At 49.6% G+C, this 18,033-nt stretch overlaps 1 protein-coding gene across 9 annotated transcripts in view; it reads left to right on the top strand.

Annotated features, from left to right (window-relative positions):
* The first annotated feature begins 7,957 nt into the window (after window positions 1–7,957).
* MACF1 (microtubule actin crosslinking factor 1) overlaps window positions 7,958–18,033 on the top strand; it is a 337,865-nt gene continuing 327,789 nt past the window's right edge. For 3 of the 9 annotated variants that reach the window (XM_043461830.1, XM_043461828.1, XM_043461827.1), the window contains exon 1: window positions 11,312–11,575. In XM_043461830.1, coding sequence (XP_043317765.1) covers window positions 11,356–11,575 — 220 coding nt within the window. In that variant the 5' untranslated portion in view covers window positions 11,312–11,355. Of the gene's footprint in view, window positions 8,049–11,304; window positions 11,576–18,033 lie in introns of those variants that run through there. The other 6 variants (XM_043461825.1, XM_043461829.1, XM_043461815.1 and 3 more) reach the window with 5 other exon arrangements.

Here is an 18,033-nt window from a genome sequence, read left to right as displayed (position 1 = left end):
GAGTGCAATTTTGTGATAGTTTGAACATTCTTTGGCATTGCCTTTCTTTGGGATTGGAATGAAAACTGACCTTTTCCAGGCCTGTGGCCACCGCTGCATTTTCCAAATTTGCTGACATATTGAGTGCAGCACTTTCACAGCATCATCTTTTAGGATTTGAAATAGTTCAACTGGAATTCCATCACCTCCACTAGCTTTGTTCATAGTGATGCTTCCTAAGGCCCACTTGACTTCACATTCCAGAACGTCTGACTCTAGGTGAGTGATCACACCATCGTGATTATCTGGGTTGTGAAGATCTTTCTTGTATAGTTCTTCTGTGTGTTCTTGCCACCTCTTCTTGACATCTTCTGCTTCTGTTAGGTCCATACCATTTCTGTCCTTTATTGAGCCCATCTTTGCATGAAATGTTCCCTTGGTATCTCTAATTTTCTTGAAGAGACCTCTAGTCTTTCCCATTCTGTTGTTTTCCTCTATTTCTTTGCACTGATCACTGAGAAAGGCTTTTTTACCTCTCCTTGCTATTCTTTGGAAGTCTGCATTCAAATGGGAATATCTTTCCTTTTCTCCTTTGCCTTTCACTTCTGTTCTTTTCACAGCTATTTGTAAGGCCTCCTCAGACAACCATTTTGCCTTTTTGCATTTCTTTTTCTTGGGGATGGTCTAGATCCCTGACTCTTGTACAATGTCACGAACCTCCGTTCCTAGTTCTTCGGGCTCTCTGTCTATCAGATCTAATCCCTTTAATCTATTTGTCACTTCCACTGTATAATTGTAAGGAATTTGATTTAGGTTATACCTGAATGGTCTAGTGGTTTTCCCTACTTTCTGAATTTGATAATAAGAAGTTTATGATCTGAGCCACAGTCAGCTCCTGGTCTTGTTTTTGCTGACTGTATAGAGTTTTTCCATCTTTGGCTGCAAAGAATATAATCAATCTGATTCTGGACTTGACCATCTGGTGATGTCCAGGTGTAGAGTCTTCCCTTGTGTTGTTGGAAGAGGGTGTTTGCTATGACCAGTGCATTCTCTTGGTAAAACTTTATTAGCCTTTTCCCTGCTTCACTCTGTACTCCAAAACCAAATTTCCCTGTTACTTCAGGTGTTTCTTGACTTCCTACTTTTGGAGTCCAGTCCCCTATAATGAAAAGGACATCTTTTTTGGGTGTTAGTTCTAGAAGGTCTTGTAGGTCTTCATAGAACCATTCAGCTTCAGCTTCTTCAGCATTACTGGTTGGGGCATAGACTTGGATTACTGTGATATTGAATGGTTTGCCTTGGAAATGAACAGAGATCATTCTGTCATTTTTGAGACTGCATCCAAGTTCTGCATTTCAGACTCTTTTGTTGACTATGATGGCTACTCCATCATGCTACTCCATCTCTACTATGTAGGCCAAGGACACTTCAAAGGGAACATGTCTCAAAATGAACACAGCATCTTTCTCCCAAACCTGCTCTTCTTTCTAGGTAACCTTAGAGAATGACACCATCACTCTGCCTGAGACAGAAATCTGGAAGTCACTCTTGGCATCTCTTCTCCCTCACCCTCTAAATCTAGTTCATCCTTAAGTCATATTGGTGCCATTCTATATACCTTTGATTCTATGCACTTCTCCCCATTTTCAGCACAATCACTCTTGTCCAGGATCTTGTCTTGCCAGGACATGTTTAGATGTCTTCTCACTGGCACCTGTTGGGGCTTTCTCACACTCAATTCAGCCTCCCTGTGTCTATTCTCCCACAATACCTACTGTGGTTTTTTTTCCTAGAATGCATACAGGATAAAGTCTTTCCCTGTTTAAAATGTTAGAATGAGGGACTTCCCTGGTGGCCTAGTGGTTAAGACTCCACACTCTCAATGCAGGAGGCCTAGGTTTGATCCCTGGTCAGGGAACTAGATTTCACAGGGCACAACTAAAGAAAAGATCCTGCATGTTGCAAGGAAGATAAAAGATCCTGCATGCTACAACTAAGACCTGGTGTAGTCAGATAAATAAATAATTTCTTAATTAAAAAAATAAAAATAAAATGTTAAAATGGCTATCATCAAAAAGATAAGTAATAAGTATTAGTGAGAATGGGGAGAAATGGAACTCTTGTGCACTACTGATAGATAAGTTGGTGCAGCCACTATGGAAAACTGTATAAAGTTCCCTCAAAAAATTAAAAATAGAACTATCATATGATACAGCAGTCTCACTTATAGGTATACATCCAAAGGAAATGAAAATAGAAAATAAGAGATACCTTCACTCAATTTTTATTGCAGCATTACTTACAATAGCCAAAATATGGAAACCATCTGAGTGTCCATCAATAGATGAATGGATAAAGACAATGTGTGATATCACATCTTCTTTATCCATTCATCTATTGATATTGGGAATATTACTCACCCATGAAAAATAAGGAATCCTGTTATTTATGACAACAGGGATGGACACTGAGGGCATTTTACTAAGTGAAATAAACCAGACGAAGACAAATACTGTACAGCATCACTATGTGTGGAATCTAAAAAAGAAGAAAAAGAAGTCAAACTCATAGAAAGAAAGAGTAGAAAAATAATTGCAGGGACTAGAGGGTAGGGGAAATAGGGAACGATTGGTGAAAGAGTACAAATTTTAAGCTATAAGATGAACAAATTTCAAAGCACAGCATTCAACATGATCTCTCCCAACTACTTCCTCAGCTTCATTTTGGACAACTTACTCCCCAGCATTCTTCATGTCAATTATTCTGAACTTCTTCAATTTTCTGAGTACCTTATCCTCTCAACTTCAGGTCTTTGTACACACTGATCTCTCTGAATGTAAGTCCCTTCTGCTGCTGTCCTCACTTCATTGATTCACTTGCCTATTCTTTTGTTCATTTGACAAGTGTCTGTTGAAAGCTTACCACGTGACCCGCACTGTAGGGATAGAGCAGTGAAGAGCACAGACATGGTCCTCCCACTCATAAAGCATCCTGGAGAAGGAGACAGAAAATCAACAAGTAAACACATGAGCGAGATGATGGAAAAGTGACAAATGTTATGAAGGAAATAAAATAAGGTTTAAATGAGATGGCTACATTAGATGGGTAGTCAAAAAAGGACTCTTTGTGAAGGTGATTTGTAAACTGAGTCTTGGATGATGAAAGAGACCCCAGTTATGCAAAGAATTTAGGCAGGGGGTAGTTGTAGGCAACCAGAACAGTTCTGCAAAGCCCCAAGATGAGAATGAGATTTGTTTATTAAAGGAAGAGAAAGATGGTCTGATTTGTTGGAGTCCAGTGACTAAGGAATCTAGAGATTAGGTCTAAGCAAGGACTAGATTGTATAAAGTGTTATGGCCATTTTATTCTAAGTGCAAATTGGAACTGTGCATGACATGATTTATGTTTAAAAAGATTCACTATGGCTGCTTCTTGGATTGAAATGGGGGTGGGAGCAAGAGAGGAAACAGAGGTGATTTGGAAGGTAAGCCCAGATGTCCAGTTGAGCAATGGATTAAGGCATTAATAGTAAGAGAAAAGCGGAAGAAACAAATGAATTCAGAATACATTATGGAGGCAGTTTGTCAGAACTTTCTGATGGGGATAAGGGGGATAAGACAAAGAAAAATCAAGAGTAGCTACTAGATCTTTGCCTTGAGTAAATGGGCAGGTAGTGGAGCCATTTTCTGAGATGGCCAAGATGGGAGAGGAACAGTTTTGCGGGTGGTTAGGGCAGATATAAAAGTTCCACATGGGGCATTTTGAGTTTGAGGTGTCTTTGAGACATCCAGGTAGGGGTGGGGATGTCAAGGAAGCAGCTGGATGTGAGTCTGGAGCTAGGAGGAAAGAGATGAGAACAAAGCTACAGATGGGACATGAGTCTGGAAGTCATCTGTGTATGGCTAGGGGAATCAGAGAAAGATCAGAGGGGAAACATTCCAGGCAGAGCTTAGAAATTTGTAAGGTCCCTCCTAGTTTGGGGATTCTGGGCTATTTCCTCTGTTTGGATACTTGACCTTTACAGGGCTCCAGCCTCCACACATGCTCATGTTTCATCTTCACCTTCAGTGAGACACCTGTCTGATTCCAGAGAGTCCAGAGGAGCAGGTGGGGACAGAGGACAATAGTGGAAGGAAAAGTCAGTGTTGAAGAGCAAGCTTTTCCCTGAAACTTTCCAATGAAAATTTCCATTGGCATGAAGACCTAGAAGAACAAAGATGAAATGCTTGGTAAAAATACCTGGCCTTGAGCTTCTAGAAAGTGTTCCTTCTCTGTTTTCCTTTCCAGGGTATATCCTGTACTTTCCCCATCACAGCATGAATCAGTGGATGTATAACTGCCCTTTTGCTTGTCTGTGTCCCACCTAGACTGAGAGCAACACAAGGACAGGGGCCATGCTTGTCTGGTTCATTTTAAAATGAATCAGCACAAATCTTAGTGCTTGACGCTGAGTCGCTGCTTAATGAGGGTTTGCTGAATGGATAGGTTAGAGTACATGTCATTCTTCTGATGTGTCTAAAAAGCGGGTGGCCCAAGTAGTAATCTGGGAACCTAGTTCAGGACTCCAAACAGGATAAAAAGTTGTTTCGTCACCCCTCCAAGGAAAGAACCCTGCTAAAGTATACGGGGTGTGAGGTCCCCTAGTTCCAAGGCCACTAATTTCTGGAGGGAATTAGCAGAGACCTTTAGTTAGTGAAATAAGGGACAGTAAAGGAGAATATTTATCAGGCTCAGAGGAAATTTTATTGATAGAAGGGAATAATTTTTTTTTTTTTTTTTTGGTCACACTGCTCAGTATGTGGAACTTCCCCAATCAGAGATCAAACCTGAGTCCCCAGCAGTGGAAGCGCATAGTCTCAACCACTGGACCACTGGAGAAGTCCAGAAGGGAATCATTTTTAAATGCCTGTCCCTTCTATCACCCTGTGACTCCTCAAGGACAAAGACCTGATTGGATTCACATCTGTGTTCCCAACAGTACTCAAAACTGTCTTCAGCACGTAGTATTCCTCCATAAAAAATTGCTAAAATGAATCGAAGCCCAGTAGCCCAAGGTTACTGGCCAGCTGCCAGCTGCAAAGAGCCTGGCACATGGCACCAGCAGCTCAACCCCCAGGCAGGGTAGCACGGCTGGAGCTAGAGCCTCAGGCAGACACAACCGAATGTCCTAAGTCCAGAAGCTTCTGGAAGCTCCACCTTCTCCTAGCCCACGACATGACTAATTCAGGACAAGACTGGTGGTCAGGTTTGGGAAGGACACTGAGAGTGGAGAGGAGCAAAACCTGTCCATGTTGTCTAGTTAGAGAGGCAGGGACTGCAGGCATCCTAGGGACTCGACAGCCCTCCCCCAAGGGTTCCCCTCAGCTGGCCCGGCCTCGCAAGGCCCCAGCCCACAGATCCTGCCCCTGAGGAGACTCAGCTTCATCCCTAGGCTCCCCACACTCTGGTTATGTGTTCAGCTGGTCTTCCCCCATGGCACCCCTGTTCTGCTCTCACCAGGGAAGGACTATGGCGTTCATTTCTAAGCTGAGAACGATTCCTTTATTGCCTTTTCAGCTTTGTGTCTCAGGCATAAAGGAACTTCAGAATCAGGCTGGAGAATTCTCCTGGTCTGAGGCCTCTACCGGTTTCTGTGGAGAGACACATCCTACACGGGGACTGGCACTGTTAGTCCAGGTACTGTTTAGTTTACAACTATGGACTCCTGACCTTTCTCTGCAAGTCTAAGCGTTATATGTAGTCCAAGGAAAAGAACACTTGACTGAATCAAAGGACTTGGGTTCTTTGCCTTGGCTTCAGACAGTGGAGGGGAGAAGGAAATGACAAATTACACCAGCATTTTTGTCTGGGAAATCCCATGGACAGAGGAACCTGGTAGACTACAGTCCATGGGGTCGCAAATGAGTTGGACATGACTGAGTGATTAAATGACAATAGCAGCAGACAGTGGAGACTGGTGGTTAGAGCATGAGGTTTGGAGGGAGGCCTGGCTCTAACCCAAGCCTCAATACTAGTTTGCTTTCTGGGCTTTAGTAAGTCACACAAGCTCTGAAAGTCTTTGTTTCCTTATTTGTAAAATGAGGATAATAAAGATACCTGCTGTACAAGGTTATGGGGAGGAGTTAATGAGATAATATACACAGAATACCCAGAGCATTGCCTAGTCCTTAATAAACTTTAGCAAATGACAGTTCCTTTCCCTTCTTAATGGGGGAATGCATGCAAACAAGAACCTAAAAGGTTTCAGTGAGTGGAAAACATCCCTTCCCATCCCCCCTGTCCCTTCTCAGGATCAGAGCTTCATTACCTCTTGCTGGGACCATTGCAGTAGTCCCCCAGCATAACTGCTGACGACTTAAGAAATAGTCACAACCTAACAGTTGAGAGTTATATTTTATTTGGTGGGAATTTTTAGGACTTCAAGCTGGGAGATAGCATTTCAAATAACCCTGAGAGAACTTCTCTGAAGAGGGGGGTTGAGGTTGGTGTGGGATGGGGGGAGTCAAGTGATATAGAAGTTTGTAACAAAGGGCAGGTAGTCTGAACATCAAGAGTACTTTCATGAATTAAAGAAAACCAGATACCTCAAGTTAAGAAATTCAGTGCTTTTCTATGTATGGGAAGATGCAAGAGTCTGGGCTCACTGAAATCATTTCTTTCATATGCATCTCAGCTATCTGGGGCCAGCAATCCTGTATTTTTCCTCAGTGCTCACCATAAGGAGTAGCTGCAGCCTGATGACTGCCCATCAAAGGTTTTGTTCTCCTTCCTCGTTGCCCTGGAGGGCTAGAATCCATGATAACTGTGATATCCTTGTTTATTGATACGGCAGGAAATACTCCATTTCTCACCACCCACACCTACCTTGAATCCCTCTTTGGTTTCTTTCATCCTTCTGCTTTCCACCTTCCTGGGCAGCTTATAACCACCTCATTTAGACCAAATTCCTCAGTTTGAAGGTCAAGATCCCCTGTAAGTTGATCCAACCCACATTTCCTCAACAGTCATGGTGAAAAATAACCACAGAAGGTGGGGTGTGAAGACACTGGATTCCAGTCTTGGATTGACTATAATCTTCCCAGATGACTGAGTAAATCATCTAATCTGTTTCCAGCTCCAGAAATTAAAGTATTGATAACACTGCCTCATGGGGTGCCATGATTTATAGCTACTTGTCCATCTTTACTGCTAACCCAGTGGAGCCAATGGACAGGGGCCATACACATCACTGTATCCTTAGCACTGGTCACAGTGTCTGGCACGGGGTACATAGTTGTTGAATGAATGAATGAACAGCATGGTGTGGATTACCTGTGGTGCGACCCAGGTCAGGCACCTTGCATTGTTCCCAGGAGGCTCCCCAAATGGTAACCGTTGCTGCGCAGCCTACTAGTGAAGTGACTTTAGGCAAATACCCTTCTTTCTCTGGACATATTCATGGATCCGTACTAGGAGAGCATTGAAGGCAGTTATTTACCGTGTTATTAGGCAGAGCATACAGAAGCAGCTCAAAACATGTTTTCTCCGTGGATGACGCCTCTTCCAAGGCTCTGAATGGGGCGGCTGCTGCTGTCTAAACCAGAGTCTGAGTGTTTTCCTGGGGCCTGGTTCCACTCTGCCTTTCACCCTGAGGGGAAGACGGGGCCTCCTTCTGGTCCCTCCTACATTCAGTTCCCGAAGCCCGGCGGGTAAGTGGACCGGCAGGGCGCTCTCAGAACGGGGAGCAGGAGCCCTAGGGGCAGAGACGGAACACGGATGGGTTTAGGGGATGCAGGCAAAAAATGGGAGCAGGCAGGGGAACGGGCGGGTTCCAGACCCGGGACCGGGCTGAGAGCCCCGCAGCTTGGGAGAGCGCCCCCGGGACCAGGGATGAGGAGCTCCAAGGGGGCGGGCCGCGTGAGCCAGGCCCGGGTCAGGGAGCGGCCGCGGGGCCGAGACACAGAGGGCGCCGGACGTGGGCGGGGAATGTGGGGGTGTGAGCTGGCCCCGGGGATGCGAGCGGCCGCAGGGGAGGAGTCAACGGGGGAAGGACCCAGAGAGAGGACCCGGGGGCAGCGACAGGACGCGGGGTCAGTGCGGAGGGCGCGCGGGGCGCGCGGAAACGGCCTCGGGTGGGGTGCAGGGCGGGGAGCGCGCATCGGGGGGCGGGGGGCGGCGCCGGGGGTGGGGGAGCGAGTTGGGCGGCTGCGCCGGCTCCGCTTCAGCCGCCGCCGCTAGGGCGCGGGGGGCGGGGGGCTCGGCGCCGCGAGCTCGGCCATTGTGGGAGCCGCTCCCCTCGGCTCGGCGGCGCTCCCCTCCGCTGCGCTCCTGCTCGGGGCGCGCCCCGCCACTGCCGCCTTCGCTGCCGCCTCCGCCGCCGCCGGTCCTCCGCCGCACGGGTTCCCAGGGTAAGGCGCGGGGCGCTGGGCTGGCAGCGGGCTCCCCTCCCGTCCGCTCGGGGTGCGCCGCGGCGGCCGGGGTGCGGTGCCTGCTCGCGCGGGGCGGCCGCGCCTGATCCAGGGTAGCGGGCGGCAGCTGGAAGGCTGGTTGACAGGCGCGGGCATCGCGGCCGTCCGGACCTCGCACCTGCAGCCCGGGCGGCGGGCGGCGGGCATCGTCGAGCGCGCGCCGGGGTTTCCCTCGGCGGGCACTGCCCGGGCCAAAGGGAGGCGTGTTCTCCGGGAAAATGGGACACCTAGCCCTTCTGGGCCGGGCAAGAGCCCTGCGGGGGCGGGCAGGGCCGGGCGGGGAAACTGGCTGCCGGGCTCCGGGTCTCTGCCGCTGGCCGGGGCGCCTGATCGGTCCCCGGTCGCGCGTCCGCATGGCGCGGCCCCGCTCTTTGTCAACCGCGCGCGGCGGGCACGCGGACCCACCCCAGTCGCCTCTGGCCTTCGGCGCGCCCTCCCCCGCCGTGGAGAAGTGGTGAGGGGGAAAGGCCCGCCACCCTAGAGCTGCAGGTGAGGGGCCGGTCGCCGACCTGGCCTGCGACCTTTGGAGTGGGTTGGGGGCGTGGGCGCGCGCTCCCGGGAATAGACAATTGATGGAGCGGCTCAGGTGACCGAGGGGTGGGGCGACAGCCGCGAGGTCAAACAGGTGTTCGTGGGGGTCTGGAGACTGACCCGGGTAGAGCTGGAGAGACCGGTTCTCAGCCTGGAGGCCTTGGCTGAGCGGGCCTTTGTAGTAAAATGGGCGTCTAGGGGAGGAAGCAGGTGGTCTGAGAGGAGGGGCGTTTTCCTGCCCAGGGCTGAGTACGGAGATGGAAGGACGACCCTAAGTTCCCCGCGGTGGGGGCGGTCACTTATGCACCTGACTTGGCTAACGGAAGTGGGAGGCGGACACCAGAAGGTAATGGGGGTTACATGCTAGAATAAAAGGCAGAGCTGTACCAGGACCCAGGTCCTTTCCTTTCTGCCTTTCGGGGGCTGGATTCCTTCTCGATCTTCCAGGGGAAGAAGGCCCAGATGCTGCTGGCCCAGGCGGTGTCCTGGCAGGGCTCTTCTGCCTGCCGGAGGCTGCCTAGAAGCCTCCTGCACCATTTGTTGTTTCTTTTGTTATCTCTCCTCACTCTGGGCCTATGATGGGGATCTGCCAGTAACCCAGAAGGTGTTTCTGCCTCTTGCTGCCTCCAGTCTGAGATTCCCAGAATCCAGGAGGAGCTGTGCCCAGAGACCCATGGTGTCCAGACATTTAGGCCACCTCCCTGTCTCTCTGTGCTGGTATTTCCCATAAGGGAAAGGCGACAGTCTCCTGCCCTCCCTGGACCCTGAAGCCCCAGTGAGAGCTGTTTGCTTGGACTGGGTTTGGGGTTGAAGGCATGAACCACAGGGGCTCTGATGGGGTCCTTGGGGTGGTGGGCCATGTATAGCATATGGTTCTGGGAAGTGAACTTGACCTGGCTGAGGGAAGCCTGCCCAGTCTGGCTGGTGGAGCCCAGCTGGCCTCAGAGTGTTTGTGTTTCCACTCAGATCCCTCATGTAGCTAAACCGACCAGAAAAATGGACTTTCTGTACCACCTTCCCCACTCCCATGCTGTGCCAGTTACTTCTACAACAACCCCTTGGAATAGAATAGGCAAAGGAACATTTTATCCTATGCTTTAGGTGCCATGTATGGCAACAGCCAGTTTTTTTTACATTTGCTTTGTTCTTAAGACAGCAACTTAGAAGCTGAAATATTACCCCAATTTTGCAGATGGGGAAACTGAGTCTCAGAGAAGTGGAATGACTTGCCCTAGATCATACCAATTTTAAGTGGTCAAACCAGAAAGTACACCCAGGTCTGTCTTACTTCAAGTTTAGTACTTTTTAAACTTTTAAAAAATGGATTTGCCAGAGGCGGTACAGGAGAAATCAAGAATTTCTGCCTTTTCTAACCCATGGTTTGTATCATGCCTAACATTGAGATCATGCTTTAGCTTTTTGAAAATATTTCCCATCTGTTGCCCTGTTTTATCTTTACAACATTCCTGGGAGGTAAGTAGAACAGGAATGTAATAATAGACGACGTTTGTGGAGTGCTTATTGGATACCGAACTCTGTTAAGCACTTTACCTGAAGGATCTCTTTTAGTCCGTGCAAATACCCTTATGAGATAGTTACTATTACATCCCCCTTTTATAGATGAGGATTCCAAGGCTCAAAGACTTAAATGGCTTCCCCAGGGTCAAACAGCTAGTAAATGATGGGGTAGAACTTGCTGGGAAAGATTGAAGGCTGAAGAAGAGGGCGACAGAGGGTGAGATGATTGGATGGCCTCACTGATTCAACGCACATGAACTTGGGCAGACTCCGGGAGACAATGGGGGACAGGGAGATCTGGTGTGCTGCAGTCCATGGGGTCACAAAGAGTCAGACATGACTTAGCGACTGAACAACAACAAAGAACTTGAATCCAGATATTTCTACCCGTGAAACCTGTAAGCTTAAGTACCCAAGTACCAAGTAACCGAAATAGTGCTTCTAGTAATAGGAGGTAACTTTTGTTTGTTTATTTGGCCACACCATGCATGACCTTAGTTCCCACCAGGGACTGAACCTGTGCCCCCTGCCAAGGAAGTGCGGAGTCAACTACTGGACCACTAAGGAAGTCCCCAATAGGAGCTAACTTTAACAGTGTTTTAAGACTTATGGACACCTTCGTATACATTACTTCATGTGATTTCCCCCAAGCCCCATGAATTAGTTTTGCCATGAAACATCCCCATTTTACAGATAAGGAAATTGAGGTTCAGAGAGGTAAAGAGATCAAGTCTGTGGCAGAACCAGGGTTAGAACCTCTGCCTCCCTAGTCCCAGCGTTCGTTTTGCAACCCCTTCGGTCTGTTCACGTGCGCTCCTCTCCCCTACAGATCACTCCTCCAGGGGCTGCAGGCCCTCCAGCTGCAGCCCCGGCCTGGGCCATGTCTTCTTCAGATGAAGAAACACTCAGCGAGCGGTCATGCCGGAGTGAGCGGTCATGTCGGAGTGAGCGGTCTTACAGGAGTGAGCGGTCAGGGAGCCTGTCTCCCTGTCCCCCAGGGGATACCTTACCCTGGAATCTGCCACTGCATGAGCAGAAGAAACGGAAAAGCCAGGACTCGGTGCTGGACCCTGCGGAGCGTGCTGTGGTCAGAGTCGCTGGTAAGAGAGGCCTGGAGTGAGCTGGGTGCTGTGGGTGTCCTGGCTGGGGGTGGGTTGGTGGAGGGGCCCTCTCCTGGGCTCTCCAACAAGCCAGCTGGAGTCCGGTTTGGAGTTATTACTACTGGAAGGATGATGAAAAGACATTAAAGAACAATTTGAAAGAGGAAAGTCCGCCACTCCTACTCCCTGTGTGCTAACATGAGACCTGTTTTCGTTTTTCATCTTCTTCCCTGCCTTGGTCCCCATGCAGTTGTATGTTCCATGTAGTTGCCTTCATGGCTCATATACTATTGTGGATCTGATTTTTCTACTCACCCCTACATCAAAAAGATTTTCCATATGACATCTCAGGCTTTATAGTTACCATTTTTAAAGGCTGTGTAATATTTCATGATTTTAAGAATCCTACTCATTTTTCTTTCTTTTTTTTTTTTTGTTGGCCACAATAGACAATGCTGCAGTGAACATCTTTATGAATCAAAACACTTGACTTCATTGAGTTATTTCCTTGGAATAAAGTCCTGGGAGAAGGCAGTTTCACTCCCATTGCTTCTAAAAATGTGGTTCCTGCTTACCCTTTCTGCAGGGTGAAGGCTGTGCTGCTGCCCCTTTGCTGAGCAACAGAACCGTTGCCAGGGCAGTGGTCACCAGCCCAGATGTTGGAATCAGAGAGGGGAGGTGCTGGACTGTGGCCCCGCCTCTGACCAGCTGTGTGATTCTGGGCAAGTCTCTCACTGCTGCCTGAGCCTCACCTTCCTCCTCTTGAGGATGCTTTCTGTGCAGGGCTCTTGTGAGGATTAGAGGAGAAAATGTATATAAAGCTCTTAGCACGGTTCTTGGCTCAGTAAAGGGGAAGCGCTTTCTCTGCTGCTTCCCCCAAAGGATGGATCCGGAGCTGCCTCCGTGGGTTGTGCTCAGCCTCTCAGGAGGCGTTGGTGCCAGAGTGCAGATAGAAAGACAGACAAAGCAGTGCCTGCAGGGAGTTCAGTGACATCACCCACTTTCAATCCATCACCAAGGCCTGTCCTGCTCCCTCTTCTGCGTCCTTTGAACAATGCACCCTGCCCGCCTCCACTTTATCATCTCTACCTGTACCACCAAACACCATCTGATAGTTCTCCTCCTTCTAGTCCTGCCCCACTTCCTCCACATGACTGACTGAGTATTTTGTTCAAAATCAAACCTGATTCTGTTCCTCAGCTGCTTACCAACCTTCTTTGGCTCTTCATCCCTGTGGGATAAAGGCTATATCAGACACCCATCAAAATAACCCCTACTCCCAGGCACCCTGCCACATGGAGCTGTTCCTCGACCCCCACAGATCAGACCTCCATGCCTGAACTTTCTTCTCTGCAAGGTGGTGGAAGCCCCCCTCCTCTCGTAAGTGCCGCCTCCTCTGTCCCTGTTGCCCCAGAGGTATCCAGAGCTCCCTCCTCCGCTCTTGTATTCATGCTTTTCTCTCCTCTGTGTTCCCTGGTGCAGTAGAGCAGTTATCCCATGGGGTGCCTGTCACTCCCTTAGGACTGTGAACAATTCTGGACCTTGTCTCATTGATTTTTTGTTCTTTTGTTAATGGTTTTACCCCCAGCTCCTTGCACAGGACCTTGTGCATATTGGAGATCAACCAGTATTGAATGAATGAATGAAGGGAAGGCAGGGAGTGTTGAGAGGATAACATGTGACAGATTGTGATCCAGGAACAGGCAGTGGGTTGTAATGGAAAGCTCGACAGGGAGAAGGCTATGTGGGCTCAAGTAATCAGGAAGAGATTTGAGAGGGGTTGAGCCTCAAGGGAGGAGACCTGGAAGATACACTCGAGAGTTCGAACCCCTTTTGTGGGCATCCCTTGTGGCTCAGCTGGTAAAGAATCCACCTGCAATGCAGGAGACCTGGGTTTGATCCCTGGGTTGGGAAGATCCCCTGGAGAAGGGAAAGGCTACCCACTCCAGTATTCTGGCCTGGAGAATTCCATGGACTGCACAGTCCATGGGGTCGCAAAGAGCTGGACACGACTGAGCGACTTTCACTGTGGGCAGTAGGAAGCCCTTGGAGGAAGGACTCTGGTCCTTCTCAAGACCTCTGGGACAATGGCATCGGTCAGTGAAGTTTCAGAGCTGTCCCTGTGATGCTAGAGGGGTTTATTTGTTTCCAGCCTTGAAGGGCCCTCATCGAGGGGCCTCTAAATGCTCAAACCCCTCATTCTTCTGAACGCAGCAGGGCAGAGGCCTTCTCCCTTACTCACACCCCCTAGCCCCATGCTCCATCAGCCATGTGCAGATGTGGAGCCTGCGGATATGGAGGGTCAACTGTATCACGTCAACTCATCTATAAGGGACTTGAGTGTCTGTGGATTTTGGTACCTCCTGGGGTTCTGGAACCAATCCCTTGCACACACTGAGGGATGACTGTACTTATAGATTCCTTTGTGATGAATTCCCCTCCCAGGCTTCCTTGAAGAGCCCCAAGGGATGATTTGCCTGCTGTTTAGCATTCCGAGTTTAGAACAGAAATGGACTCAAGGGGGCTCAATCCCTGAGGGTGCTGCTGGGTCCACTGAACCATGGGACAGGCAGGCCCTGTGCTGTTTCGGGCACCGGGACTGATCTTCTTTACATCCTGACATTGCCACGTGACTGTCTTGGGGAGGGGGCTGGGCCAGTGAGGCTGAAAATGGGGAGACTGCCATGGTTAAAAATAACTTGTGTGCTGCAGTTGGGCGTGTTTCGTTAGCAGGAGAGGCAGCGGAGGAGAGGCGGGACTGCTACTTCAGGGCCCCGGCTGAAATCTTCCTGTGATTTCAGAGCGTTGTGAGGGTTCTACCAGAGTAATTAAGAAGACAGCCTTCCTTCTCAGGCAACTGCTTCCTGTGAAGGTGGGAAGGGCACGTCTGGGAGACCCTGTGTGTTCTGAAGCTCTCTGAAGTTAGAACTTACATTCGGGGAGGAAATGAAGTCAGTCTTATCCTGGAAGCCAGCTGAGGCCTGTGTAATTTTCTCCTCCCTGTGGGCCTGGGTTCTGAAGTGGGGGTGTCTGAGTCAGTCTGACCAAATACACAGACTGCCCCGGTGTCTGGCCTACTCGGTGTCCATATGGGTCTCAGGGCCTCCCTCATGCTGGAGAGGCGAATGGGGGACCCCTGCTGATGACGCATGTCAGATGGAGAGGCATGTCGGGCTGCTGATCTCAAGCCTACAAAATCAGGGCCGCACACATGCTATAACCAATTCTCCCGATCCTCATCCTTTCCCTCCATTTTTTTTCTTCTCTCTACCTTGCTAGCCCTATTCTCAACTCCTTAAGCCCAGCCACACCAAAGTGGAACATTAGTCGTTAAGGAGAAAACCTTGTTTCTGTTGATCATAGAGATTTCATGATAACAGCACGTTAGGTGGGACACATGTTAGAATCTGAGGCCCAGAGGATTTAAGGGACTTGCCTGGAGTCACACAGGACCAGTAGACCCAGATCTTCTAACTCCGGGTACATTGCTGTTTCCATTCCCTTAGGCAATACCTGACAACCAGGCCAGCTGGATTTTTCTGCTGGCTACAATCTAAACAGCTGACTGGACGTCCAGACTCACCAGAGAGTCATTCTGGTCACCTCTGGGAGAGGCTTCACAATCCTGAGCTATAGAAAAAAGCAGAGAGAAAGATCTAGTGGAGTTTGCCTCTTCGGAGCCTTTAGCTCTCTGTTATTGAACAGCAATAGAAATATCCTTATTCACTGGTGAAGGGTAGGCAGGGCCACATGGAAGGGGGGATCTGGGGAGGGTACTTGGGCAAGGAGCACAACCCCACAGTGTAGAAGAGGACAGAGAAGAGAAGGTTGTATCCCTTGTGGCTTGTGAGGCCTGGAGAGAACAAACCAGTGCAGGACCCGAGTCACATGGCTGGACACTGCACGACTCTAGGGGGCGCCATTCATGCTTTTTGTCATTGTAAATTTGTATTTTATTGTGGCAAGTTTCCTGCAGATGGCAGTAAAGTGTCTGAAAGAAGGGACCCTGATTGGGCTAGGGGCTGGGCTGGGGGCAGGGATTCCTCATCTACCTACCAATCAGGAATTCAACCATGTAACGTCATATATTCAGGACCCTCCCTGTTCTTGGCATTGATACTTAAAGATGACTGAAGATGGAATCACTTCTTCACGGAACTAACTCAGAGACCAGAAGGGAAGAAATACTTTCCTGTATGTGTTGTGAAAGAGGGCTTCCTACGGCTTCCCTGGTGGCTCAGAGGATAAAGCGTCTGCCTGCAATGCGGGAGATGGGGTTTGATCCCTGGGTTGGGAAGATCCCCTGGAGAAGGAAATGGCAACCCACTCCAGTATTCTTGCCTGGAGAATCCCATGGACAGAGGAGACTGGCGGGCTACAGTCCACGGAGTCGCAAAGAGTTGGACATGACTGAACGACTTCACTTCACTTCAGGTGGCGCAGTGGAACAGAATCTGCCTCCCAATGTAGAAGAAACAAGCGACAGGGATTCGATCCCTGGGTTGGGAAGATTCCCTGAAGCAGGAAATGGCAACCCACTCCAGTATTTTTACCTGGAAAACTCCATGGTCAGGGGAGCCTTGAGGGCTACAGTCCATGGGGTTGCGAAGAATCGGACATGAATGAGCAACTGAGCATGTATTGTGAAAGAAGGGAGCACAGGGACTCTAGGCTGAAACGTGGCCTCCCATGAACCAGTAGAAAGCATCTGTAGGATTTGTTCTTGGGAGCCCTTCAGCAGGTGCTCGTGAAGTCATCATCCTCAACATTTGTTCCAAGGTGGCCTCCCCCAAGAAGCCTTCCCTGATTTCTCCAGCAGTCAGTCAGCAGCTGTGTCTCTAGCCTTGTTTCAGCTGGCCTTCCGTTAAAGCCCATTGTTTACAGGTGTGTGTCTCTCACCAGCTCTAGAGCTCACTGTCGTCAGGAGGCCCATCTCACCCTTCCTGGTTTTGCCCCAAGATCTCACTCTGAGAACGTGGGCTCTGGAAGCTAAAGGCTCAGTGAGGGCTGTGAAATGCAACTTCATGCTGATGTTTTCTCCTGCTTTTGAGCCTGAGCTCAGCTACTAGAGTGATTCAAGGGCTCACCCCTGGGGAGACAGCCTTGAGAGCTGTTGCCTGGTCAGGGGAAGAAGCTTGCTTCTCTGTGCCCGTGTGTCTCTCCTCCAGGGTGGAAGCACTCAGAAGGTTCCTGTTTGCTTGGTCATTCATTCATTCATTCATTTGGTTAAAAACGTGGGTTTAGCCCCCGCTGTGTGCTGGGCACTGTGGAGACAAGTGAATCTGGAGTCAGAAAACCTGAGTGAATGATTTGATTTCTTCAGGCTTCAGTTTTCTTATCTGTACAAGGGAGGTGATGACATCTGATTCTAATGATCATTGGATGAGAGTCAAACGTGCCAGACAAACATGGGTTAACATGTCTGATACTCCACTTGGCTTGTCATTCCTTGTTTCTTCCCTGGGCAACTAGAGGAGACAGTGGGGAGGGACTCCAGGAAGCCAGCAGTTTCCTAGGTGAGCAAGGAAAAGGCCCCAGGTCTCTTAGTCTTGTGCCTTTTTTTGTTCACTCCAGGGCTTTGTCAAAGAGCAGATGGAAGTGTGTGTGCGTGTGTGTGTGTGTGTCTGTGTCTCTGGCCCAGCCATGATGGGAAGAATGGGGTGCGGGGGCAGGGGGATGGATGCCTAAAAATTCCATTGGGAATCCCTCCTCCTGAGCGCAAGGAGCCTCCTCCTCCTTTCTGGTTCCTCTGCTTCTTCCTGGCAGTATCCTCGGAGTCCCAGGCCCTGTCCTGGAGCTCTGTTTCAATAGCAGGGGGAGATGAACAGGAGAGAGTCCCTGAAAGTGGGGCAGAATGAATTGTAGCTACACACCACCGGCTCAGCTGCAGCTCTTTGAAAGTGAATCTGGGTCACATTAGCTGCAGGGATGGAAAGCGACCACGTGGGCAGAATTCTGTGCGAGCAGCAGAAAAGACAGCCAAGCTGTCCTTTCCCGGAGGCTCAGGGTCCCTGTGGGACCCCCAGCTGGTCAGGGAAGGTGGTTGTCACATTGTGAGGTGCCATCTTTATGGCGCTGAATTTCCATCATGCTTTTTGAGTGACTTCCTAGGTGGCACAGAGACAGGTTTGGAGTGGCAGTCTGACTCATGCCCTTTCTATTCTGAGAGCAGCCTAGAACCGAGGTTAGGAATACGGAGGAAGGATCAGTTAACTTGGGGGGCTGTGGAAGGCTGCGGTTTCTCAGTCCCAAGGGGTTTGATGCCTCCAGAGGGGCTGACAGTACAGCAGGGTCAGGGGCTGCACTTGTCTTTTATTCCAGTGGTCCTTTCCCTGGGGAAAGGTTTGTGAACACACCTGGGTGTGAATGTTAAGAACCCATCATCACCATCATGCTGTCTCGAGCCTGGCCAGTTGCTATGGCTAGGACCTGCTGTGATTTGGCCCTGGATCTGCCTG

Source organism: Cervus canadensis, chromosome 2, assembly GCF_019320065.1.
Source record: "Cervus canadensis isolate Bull #8, Minnesota chromosome 2, ASM1932006v1, whole genome shotgun sequence".
Taxonomy (NCBI): domain Eukaryota; kingdom Metazoa; phylum Chordata; class Mammalia; order Artiodactyla; family Cervidae; genus Cervus; species Cervus canadensis.
This window is presented reverse-complemented; position numbering and strand designations above follow the sequence as displayed.